This window comes from Rhagoletis zephyria, unplaced genomic scaffold (genome assembly GCF_001687245.7).
Source record: "Rhagoletis zephyria isolate East Lansing unplaced genomic scaffold, Rhagoletis_zephyria_1.1 Rzeph_scaffold_00565, whole genome shotgun sequence".
Lineage (NCBI taxonomy): Eukaryota > Metazoa > Arthropoda > Insecta > Diptera > Tephritidae > Rhagoletis > Rhagoletis zephyria.
In genome coordinates this window covers 86,997-98,867 of record NW_016157649.1, presented here as the reverse complement: position 1 = coordinate 98,867, position 11,871 = coordinate 86,997, and the positions used below count along the sequence as shown (strand labels likewise).

The 11,871-nt window shown below is 38.4% G+C and overlaps 1 protein-coding gene across 1 annotated transcript; it reads left to right on the top strand.

The window, feature by feature from the left end:
- Positions 1 to 2,933: 2,933 nt before the first annotated feature.
- On the top strand, positions 2,934 to 5,227 carry krimp (krimper). Its single transcript, XM_017612659.1, has one exon. It carries the CDS (start codon positions 3,009 to 3,011, stop codon positions 5,109 to 5,111), a length of 2,103 nt encoding a protein of 700 aa, XP_017468148.1. The 5' UTR covers positions 2,934 to 3,008; the 3' UTR covers positions 5,112 to 5,227.
- Positions 5,228 to 11,871: the final 6,644 nt, after the last annotated feature.

The following is an 11,871-nucleotide window of genomic DNA, read 5'->3' as shown; positions in this document are numbered from 1 at the left end:
GGCTAATGAACGCCAAGACGCCTTCTTATCTTTACGACAAACTGATATTTACAAAGTCCGGGAGCACATAAACCAAATCAAACGTTTGTAAAGTTTTTTAACAAATAAAGAATTAAAAATGCATATATAATATTAACATACATACATCTTTAACAAAACCTATATGAATCCAAGTTTCAAACTTTGTGCAACATTAAAAAACAGCAAACTTTCGTAATCAGATTTTTGAAATTTTTTTGACCCACCCAATCTATGAAAAAGAAGTTTCAAGTAGCTAAAAATTTTAGTTTTAACATTTTTTGCCGAAGGTGCTGCGGTTTTCCTCCACATAAAAATAAATTGCTTATTCGTTATATGAAAGCCAATGTGACCAAAAAATTATAAAAAAAACTGTAATTTGCATAATTTGCAGGTTTGCATAATCAGTACTAATAGTTGCAGTTGCATTTCTTTTTCATTATGAAAAATTAGTGAATAAAAAAATAAAAAAAATTAGTTAAAACCTAATTCCTCACAAGAAACAGTTCAGCCCACGATTTCCCACGTAAACTGAAATTCCCCACAAAACAAGGTATTTTCCCGATTCCCCACACAATCCGAAATTCCACGCAAATCGGGAAATTCATCAGAGGTTGGCTTCCCTGTTATGCGCAATGACAAAAACGAACAAACGTGCAACTGCAACTGGGTTTGTTTAGTGATAGAACTTTTTAGAAATGTATCGATACCAGTACTCATATAGAATACTCTAAAGAAGAATCGATGCCAGTACTCATATTTGCAAAAAAGTATCGTTAATACTCGTACTTCCAAGTATTTTTGAAGCAAACGACAAAAGTTAACAAAAATCAGTATGCTTTGCTTTTATGACCTCTGTCTATTTGTAAATTGAATAGACACTGCTTTTAATAGTTGAAATCTGATTAGCAAGCATTTCTAAAGTAGTTTTTCAAATAAACTTCCCTGCAAAAATCGCGCCTACTCCATGCATGCGTGTAAAGAGTACTCCCTAAGGACCAAAGAGTACTCCAAAATTAACCACAATTCATATAAAAAATATGGTCCAATTAGCATTGCGATGTCCTAGGGCAGGACCATATACTCCATCCCTGCATTACATCAGAGTAGCACAAAACTACTCCAACATATTAACAATGGCATTGTTGTTATATTTTTTCGTTTGTACACGGTTTTGTTCTTCACTTCTCGAATGCTTTTTCGAAATTAATAAAAACCAAGACAAAAATTAAAAATTACATGTTGCCTCTGACGGTATTCGAACCCAAACATGCTGGAAGCTAAGAACTAACAGCGAGCATCTCTGCACGTTCAGCTACAGCCAGACATGCAAATGTGCTTTCAAATGCTCAACTTCAATCACGTTTCGTTAAAACACGAGCAGTGATCGGATAACAAACAATAAGCTGGCGCAGAGACACGAGTTGGTCCGCTACAACATGACAGAGGAACACTTTTGTAAGTACTCCAATTTACCACAAATAGACTACATGGTCCAACGATTTTTGCAGGGTTGCAGTAAGCTTAGTTCTACAAGAGTAAAATAAATATTTATAGCAAAAAGCTTTTTTAAAGTTTTTAAAAGCAAATCGTCGTTCAAATTACAAAACCGCGTATCAACAAAGTGCAAAACCGCGTATGTGACACTCAAGTTGCAAAATGGTTATCTTTTTTTATAAAGCAATCGCATTACTGGCTAGTATGTTTCAGGACGAATGGATAAGGATTGAGCCAAGAGCTTGGGAGAGCAAATCCAATTTTTGGCAGCAAATGTCAGTTACGCGGTTTTGCAGAATGACGACAAGCGGTTTTGTACTTTAAACGACGAAATATTTTATAAATGTTTGACACGTATATTTATAAATCACTTTATGGGATGTAAATGTAGAAAACGAGAAACAAATGTGGTAAAGCCCATTCTCGGAAAGGAAATATTTGCTCTATTTCATACAAATTTTCTTCGAGACTGGCTCTGATTTCGAATTTACAATGAAGGTAAAATGCCAAGTTATCGAGTCGAAGACCATCCTCTTTTATTGCCGAAGGTGAGGCAAGTTTCGTTTTCCAATTATTTAAGAATTTTTAACCGAGCCCAATATTGAAATGACCGCTACCTCCGTTTCTATATTTTGTAAAAAGTGCATAGCTGTATCGATTAACAGTAGTTAATTAGAACAAAATTTGTATTAATTTTTACAATGGGAGTATATATATACATATGCATATGTAAATTGAAAACTTCCTAGCCAGCAAGAAAACGTACATTTTACGAACATTTTATTTTATGAGGGATTCTCGACCGGCGAAAAGTTAGAAAAAAGGCTCGTAAACGATAAAACAAAAAAAATTAATAGAAAGAGGCTTGTATTATTTCGTCAGCACAAGAAAAAATTTTCAATTTGTTAGAAATTTTTCTTGAACCAAAATATTTTATAATGTATAATAAAATTTCAAGCGAAAAAGTACTCGAAAACGAATCCTAAACGCCTATCATAAGCGAATTTTTAGCCGGTTTTTCTTCGAGAAAATATCCAGTTACGAGCACGTTTACGATGATTTTGCTGGTTGGGTTTAAAGCCGTATTTCTCGAGTTTTTGGTTTTCTGAGTTATGACAGTATTGAATTAAATGAGCGTTGTGTTCATTTCCACGACATTCATATATGTGATTGAAAGCATGAAATTTTTATGTAAGTATGTAATTTAAAACAAAAATTATTAAGAGTTTTAACATGTCGATACCTTTTTGTATTCGCGNTGAAAGCATGAAATTTTTATGTAAGTATGTAATTTAAAACAAAAATTATTTAAGAGTTTTAACATGTCGATACCTTTTTGTATTCGCGATACTTACTCAGTACTTGTGAAAAAGTATCGAGTTCTCGATACTACCCAGTATCGATATTCAGTACTCGCTACTCGTATCGCTCTATCACTGGTTTGTTTACGAAATTAGTTAATAGTGCATTAGGAGAATCCGTGCTTTCTAAAAATGTTAGAAGATTTAAAACATTTGTATGAAATGCACAATGAGGAGTTGCAGCAAGTATTGGATAATGTTACTGAATACCTCCTGAAAAGTAACAAGGTGTTTCACAAAATTTGTAAAAATGGGCAAGCTCTACAAGATCGGAACGCAATCGCTTTAGTGGCATACGACAAATTCTCATCGTCTATATCAAATATATTGGAGATAGCGCGTAAATTTAATTTCCATTTGTTTGTTAATGATTTGGAGAAAAAGTCAACGCGGGTTTTATTTGAAGCTTTGGATGAATGTGAAAGACATCCAAAAAACTGCAATGGTTTTAATGCCCTTCCGGAAGATTCTAACACTTTAGCCTTAACTGCTTCACCCCCGAAATCTTCTGGCCAATCTAAAAATAATACATCTGGAAATAATATAAAAACGGAATGTTTAAATTTTAAATGTGAGGATCAAAACGTTTATGACTATAAAAACTTGTCCATTCCACCGGCAGAAGAAAATAATATTGTAGCTCTAAACGAACAATTGCTAAAGGTGTATTTAAAAAAGGATTTATCCAAATATGAAGAAGGCAATATTTTAAAGGCATCTGTAAGCTATATACAAGATTTGGAAGCCTTAAATTTCTTTGTATGTGAATCAGAATCTAAAGAGTTTCAACAAATTGCAAATTTGAAAAGTATGGTGCACCTTAGACAATATACAGATATTCCACCTAAAAACGAAGTTTTTGGTGTTGTTCTGGACAATACAATACTACGAGCGATTCGAGAAGAACCACTGAATACGCTTCATTCAGACGAAGAGTATACGGTTCTGCTTTTGGACTTCGGTGAGATAACGGTGATAGATGCATCCAATATTACATATCGCTTACCTAGTGAAGTAAAAAATATTCCCGCCCAAGCAATACCTTGTCAACTAAATGGTATTTATGGACAAAAACATCTTTCTCTTAAAGATTTGCAGGCACGTCTACAGGAATTAGAGTATGAAAAGGCCACATTTGTAATTAATTCTAACCAAGAAAGCATATGTAAACTTGGCTTAGAACTAATTACAGATGAATTTAAGAAAAAATCGGCAATACCTCAAAACTCAACAAATGTTTTATCGACGACCCCAAACAAGAAAAATGCCCAAAAAAATATGGGCAACACCAGTCCATTCCTAACTGAACTGTCAACAACCATTGATGACAATGACGAAGCTATACCCTTGAGCGCGCTACCAGACAATCCAATATTTGCAAGTGAAGTCGGACACTTACCTAACGGTCTGACCACTGAAGAAATGGATATGTTGGCGGAGGAACCGCTCAATACGTCAAACGCCATGATTGCAGTTATGGGCTACAATCCCAAGGACGAACAACGTATCTGTCGTTTTTACAATCCAAAAACTGGTGCTTGTTTCAAAGGAGCCAATTGTCGGTTAGAACATACTCTGCTACAACCGGAAGGCTGGACCAAAGATCGCATACCTGCTAAAACCATTATTGACAACTACTTTCCTGTGACGCGCTATACTTCCGGACTAATAATAAACATTACACCAACACACGTTGGGCAAATTGAATATTTCTACGCTCAAATAAACGATCCAGATAATCCTATGGAGCCCCTTATATGGACTGACGATGATATTCCACTTTGTATGCGTTTGACCAAGCCACCAATGCTATATGACATTGTCCGTGCGCGATATGGAGATGAGCGATGGTATCGCGCGAAGATAATTGATTTTGATGATTCTGGAAAAATATTCAAAGTGTTTTATGTTGATTACGGCAATCATCAAAATGTCTCACTAAAACACTTAGCATATTGTGATCGTTCGACGGAACGAATTCCGTTCCAAGCAATCCTTTGCCGCGTAGCGGATATTATGCGAAATCCTGAGGCATCTGCTGAGCAACGGGAGAGCGGCGTTCGTACTCTAAACGCGCTTATTCTCAACCATTCACTTGATGTCAAAGTTGTAAACCATTACGAAGATTTGATTGTTCGCTTTATGGGAGCGCAGTATTCTCAAATTCCAAAGAGACTTATATCGATGGGTTGCGCAAAGCAATTTCATTCAAATGTGGCTAACATTACAAAATAATACTCGACTCTCATTACCATAAAGTGTTCTTAATAAGTAATTATTTAATGTTATTAACTTGTAAAGTTTGGGTAAAGTCCCCTTGTATGTAAACAACTTATTGGAATTAAATCAATTATAAAAAATATCGCATTGAACTATTTTAATGCAATTAATTATTACAGACTAGCCGGCCTCGTATGCGCGAGGCTTCGCCACGTTGTCGTTCGTTTCAGCTAAGGGGAGGCCCAGGAAGTGTGCGACTTCCACAGGGTCTGCCCATAAGGGCAGGGGAGTCAGCTAGGTGGGGTTTACAGGCCATGTGAAAAGGTGCCGAGAGTCAAGTGGCGACTCTCCACATGCCGGGCATTAATTGGACACATCCTCATTAATTTTGCTCAGGTATAAGTTAAGCCTGCTGCAATAGCCAGAGCGAAGTTAAGCTATTGTGGTGCGGGTCTCCCGAGGCAGACAAAGTTCTGTCCCCTCCACGTCCGGTGGTTGTGTGTCCAGAACGGCATTCACAGGGCGGGAGTCTACATAACTCGAGACTGATTCCCTGAGACTGCCGCTCAGGGCCTGTCGGTAGGCTGACGGGTCCAGAGGTTGTTTAATGAACCTCTGGACTTCGTCCGTCAGTTCGTAGAGATGCCTCCTGACGTGCCTTGGCGAGGGCTCTTCTGCAAGCAGCTGATTGCTGGGATGGCCACGTCTGTGGCTCCCCACAAGGAACTGCTTGCAGAGCATATTGTTAGGCTCCTTGACTGGGAGCATCTGGGCCTCGTCATGTAGGTGGTGTTGGGGCGTCATCAGGAGACATCGGGTCGCTGTTCGTAGTGCCGTGTTTTGGCAGGTCTGTAGCTTCATGCACTGCGTCCTGCTAGTCCCAGGCGACCACACGGACGCTGCATTGTTTAGAACCGGCCGGCCAATTGCCTTGTATGTTGCCAACAACGTTTCTCTATCTTTGCACCAAGTGCTGCCGGCCAGCGACTTGAGGACATTGTTGCGGCTCTGTACTTTATTGGCAATTGCGGTTGTATGCGCCGAGAAGGAGAGCAGACCGTCGTCCAAGAGGTGAATAGGGTTGCCGAGGAAGGGCATGGGATAGGGCAAGGCTCCTTGTAGTGAAGAAGCGAGAAAGTTCGGCGAGATAACCGTTTACTTTCGAGCACAAGTTATCAATTCCATTCCCAGACGCCATGATCGGGAATCGTCAGCATAAGAGACAATATTGACACCCTCTGGTGGTTAAGGAAGCTTAGAGATGTAATAATTAAACAGTAGTGGGGACAGGACACCACCCTGTGGTACCCCCTGTTTAATTTTACGTGGCTTGCTGGTTTTGTCTCTGAAAATTACTGACGAATGTCGACCATTCAGGTAACTCACCGACCACCGTTTGAGTCCTTGTGGGAGAGAGGAGGCTTCTATGTCTTCTAGCGGCGTTGAATGACTGACATTGTCGAACGCCTTGCACATGTCCAACGCTCCTAGAATAGTTCTCTCACAGGGACGATTTCGGTTAAGGCCACGAGTTATCTGAGTGTTTATGGCGTTAAGTGCTGTTGTTGTGCTATGCACTTTACGGAACCCATGCTGATGCTTCGCTGGGGTCAGGTTGTTCGTGAAATACGGGTGTAGCAAGGCCTCTTTTGTCTTCGCTACCGGGTAAAGGAGGGTTATCGGGCGATAAGAGTCTCCTTTGTTGGCTGGTTTCCCCGGTTTGAGCAGTGGGACCACTCTTCCCATCTTCCATATGTCTGGAATGACGATAGTGGNCTCACCGACCACCGTTTGAGTCCTTGTGGGAGAGAGGAGGCTTCTATGTCTTCTAGCGGCGTTGAATGACTGACATTGTCGAACGCCTTGCACATGTCCAACGCTCCTAGAATAGTTCTCTCACAGGGACGATTTCGGTTAAGGCCACGAGTTATCTGAGTGTTTATGGCGTTAAGTGCTGTTGTTGTGCTATGCACTTTACGGAACCCATGCTGATGCTTCGCTGGGGTCAGGTTGTTCGTGAAATACGGGTGTAGCAAGGCCTCTTTTGTCTTCGCTACCGGGTAAAGGAGGGTTATCGGGCGATAAGAGTCTCCTTTGTTGGCTGGTTTCCCCGGTTTGAGCAGTGGGACCACTCTTCCCATCTCCATAGACAAGTTGAGGACCTCCGTGAGGTACGCTACTCCCGCAGGACCCAAACTTTTCAGCATCAACATGTATCTCCCGTCGGGTCCAATGGCTTTGGAGGCTTTCGCCTTCCCGATTTCTACCCTTACAACACTGCTGGTGAACACAAGAGGCGCACTGGGTTTTGGCATTTGTACAGCCTTCTGGTCACTCGACGTTTGGCTTTATCCACCGGAGGATGCAGAATAAACTGCCGGCTAAAATAGTTCGCGTAGCGACGAAGCGTGGTCACCAAAGTCTATTTCGACTCTGTCGTCACGCTTCGTCGGGTTGGAAAACGACCTCACGGTTGACCAAAGCTTACTCACACCAGAGGCGAAGTTGCAGGTCTTCAAATGCTATTCCCATTTTTTCCTCTTATGTACGTTCACAAGTTACCGAATCTCCGAATTGAGATCCCTGATACGGGGATTTCCGGGATCGGCCTGACGAAGGTTGTCACACTCATCGGCTAGAGTTCTACGTATCGGAATGACTCGGGTTTTACCCGACCAAGGGCTGTTGTTTCGGCGATCTAACCCCGTCTAGGTCGGCGATACCCACCAATCATTATTCGTCCATAGAGCAATACCTTGCAGCCGGATTGCTCCGCATCCTTCTTCTCCGGGCGGGCGTAGAGCCCAACCCCGGACCTGAAATTTACTTCTGCTGTGTTTGCCAGAATCGACTCCACCCGAACTCCACTTCGGTTAGGTGGAATTCCTGCAACGGATGGAGTCACCTAAGAACCTGCTCTGGCCTTAGGTCTCACCGGGAGTGGACCACAAACTTTGTGGCTCCCTGTTGCTCAAGCCAAATGGCACTATCAGCCTCCACGGCTACCCACTCGCGTAATGCACGGGTGCGACCTAGCACCCGAAGAGCCTGCACGGCCCCCAGAAGCTCCCCTGAGCAACAGCAAACCTCCCAACACACCCCACCCACACAACCTACCGGCCGGTCCCACTCGCGAGCGCGAGCCAACCAGCAGCTACTGGTTAAANAGTCCCGTTACAGTATTCCAATTTGCAGCAACTTCACCAAGGCAGACGCCGAATTACAGCAAGGAAGTACGAATAGGGTTCGAACGATACTATCGATATTGAGTAAGTATCGATACTGAGGGTATAAAAATGAGTACTTTAATACTCGATACCTTATTTGGTGATTTTACTCGATACTTTCCAAAGTACTCGTAGTATCGAATACTTTTTAAAAAACACACTTTTTAAATTTTGTCTTCCATTGGCAACCCAATTTTCTTTGCTTATATGGATTACTATCATTCAATTTTGTCCATCACTTAAAATAAACTGAAATTTCGTGTAGTCTGTTACATAACATAAACCAAATAAGTTTAAGTTTAATGGCCTTTTTAATAAAAAAAGTAGGCTTAAAGAGCTTAAATAAAATGAGACTTTCATAAATTTTTCAGTTTATAAACCTTTTTTATTTTTATGAATGAGGCCATAAAACTTTACTTTAAACTTTACTTTAAAGTTCACGAAAATACAGAACTTTTAGAAACTTTTAGGGTATGCAGTTTTGTAACCTATTCAACTTTCCGTGTAGCCTACTACCGTTGACTTTTAATTAAAACTTGCACAATATTATACAAAATTGAATAGGCTACAAAAGTGCATACCCACAAAGTTTCCAAAAATTCTTAATAAAATTTAAAATTCGTGAAAATAAATATGTGTGTAATTATGTATGTACATTTAACGTTTAAATTACTTCTGACGTGGAAGTAAGTTCTGCAATGAAACAAAAATCAAATATTTTAAATGTCTATTGTTTTAATTTCAGGAAATATATATGGATATACGATTGAAGAACAAAATAATTTTAGTATCCCAAAAAACGTATTTTAATGAATCCGATACTGAGTAGTATCGATACTTTTTCCCTGATACTTTTAGAGTATGGATACCATGAGCTCGATGCCAGAATGAGTACTCAGTATCGATACCAAAGTCTGAAATTTCGAACCCTAAGTACGAAGATTTGCAGTATTTAAAAGCAACTTTATTTAAAGACCATCATAATTTTTACAATAGATTGTTTGTTCATTATTATTTTAATGTATAAGTTGTTGTTTATAATAAACAAGTGCGCAACTACGTTTCAAATTAAAAATATGTATAAAAAAAATTCGGAATCTTCTTTTTCAGAAAATTTATTTAGTCTGAACCGAAAATCCCATTAATGGGATCGTAAAATAACGGCCGCTGTGGTGTAATGGTAAGCAGTGCGCGCTGCCACTGTACAGGGCACGGGTTCAAGCCCTGGTCAACGCAACATTACAAACCAATTTAGAAGAAAAGGTTTATCCTTAACAGCGGTCGCCCCTCCACAGGCAATGGCAAACCTCCGAGTGTATTTCTGCCATCAAAAACAACGTAAAACTGTAAGTCCCTTCCCTTTGTGTGGCAACATCAAGGCGCACGCCACAAATCGGAGGAGAAGCTCGGCCAAAGACTAACATATGTATAAGCCCCAATCTATTACACAAGGGAACAAAAGTGGGAAACAATTTCGTTGCATCAAATGTTAAAGCTGTTTTGGATAGAATCCGTAAGTATAGTCTCCATCAGCTCTAGAATTGGAAAAAACGAGGTCAAAGTGTCAAAAAATCGCGTTTTTGCAATATTTTAGAAGCCATAGCAAAGAAATTTAAGGTGATATTACGCTTAAATTAAAGCTAGAAGTCTCGACTACTATCCCTGAAAAACCCATCCCTGCACCTTGAACTGATGGTCACTTATAGTAATCAGCATAAAAAAGTCTATCAAAAAAAGCTTTAACATTTGATGCAACAAAATCACCATTCCCTTGTGTTATTATTATTATTAAAAGAACCTAAACAATTTGTTCTAATAAATTGTTTCTTAAAATGTACGAGATGGATTTTTCGTATTGTACATATTGGAAAAATTCATGGAAAATTTGCTAAGTCCAACAAAAAAAATTTAAGAAAAAAGTAGAAAATTTGCTAAGTCACAAAATTTGTAAAAAAGCAGACTTTTTTTTTTTTTTTTTTAATAAAGGGTAAATGAAAAACGCGAAACATTGCATTCAATGTTTTGCAAAATACTTAAAGAAAATTACTTAGGAACGTTTTTTGGGCCTCCTGTACANATGTACAATTTTTACTTTATATTTAAATTTAAATAGTTATTTAAATTAATTTACCTACTTTACTTTAACAACCTCCACGCGCACTCGAACCTGAGATCTTAGAACCAGAATCGGTAGTAGAGCTGGGATACTATCGATAGTAACATCGATAGTATCGATAGTTGAAAACTGTCGCCACTATCGATAGTTTTTGAAAACTATCGATGTCGGCTTTAGCAAGACTTCACAATGTCTCTTCTTACATCTCTACACATTACATTAATTTTTTTATGCAAGAAAATTCTCAACACGGTCGGCAGAAAAAAAATTTAAGTCATTGGGATTTTTAGCAACTATAAGCTTACACTAATTTATAGTAAAATTTAATAAGCTATAAAAATGCTTACACAAAATTTTTGTAGAAATTCGAATTAAAAAGCTTGAATTTTTAATTATATTGTAGTTTTTTATGTTTTGTACAACAATAAATTCAGATTTTGCCTGTCGCTATTCAAGGGGATGCAAGGGTATGTATATAAGTTATATAATTCGGACGCATAAATTTATAAGATTATAAGATAAATGAATAAGATTATTTTATTATTACAAAAAGTTATTTTTGATCCACTCAAATAAAAAAAAAATATACAATGTCTTTAATTTACAAAGTAATTTATAAATTTTATTAATTATTTAATTTTCAAGCAATTGACTGTTTCAATTCAATACCTTTCACGACGATAGTACTATCGATACTATCGATGTTTTCAACTATCGTTTCGAAAACTATCGAGTGGTGGTACTATCGATAGTATCCCAGCTCTAATCGGTAGTCTTCACTCGACATCACAGCCGACATTTGTGATGAACGCAATTAACCGCTTTTTAGTTTTGGTTGTGGCTATTCAAAGACAGATGTCGCTGATCGTATAAGTTGTTCGAAATCGCCGAAATGGTAGGCCGTCGCTTTAGCACATATTAGTTAGTTAACTAGTATTTATACTGGCTGGTTTGACATTTCACTGCGTAGAACTGGTATAATTATAGTCCATGACGAACTGGTGTGACTTCCCCGTATAATACCAGTTTTCGAACTACAATTTCTACCAACTAGTTTACTTTTTTCTTCGAGGAACTGGTATAATTATGGTTCATAACGAACTGGTATGACTTTTATCCTTAAATAATAGTTCATGAACTGGAATTTGTGCATACTGGTTCAGTTTTTCCCTGCAGGGTAGATACCATAAAATAATTGGTCTTAAAGGGAATGTATGTGTGCATGTACTAAGAAAATATGTGAGAAAATTAAAAAGTCGATACAATTTACAGTCGAAAAGTGTAGAATTCGTACTGCATCAGAAAGAAAATGTTCAAAAAAATGTAGTCTATTTTTTTTTTGAATAGGACTCGATATGTAAGCAGGTATGCCACAGACGAAAAAAATACTTACCGAATCTGGAAAACTTTTTAGTTATTTCAATAAAAAAAA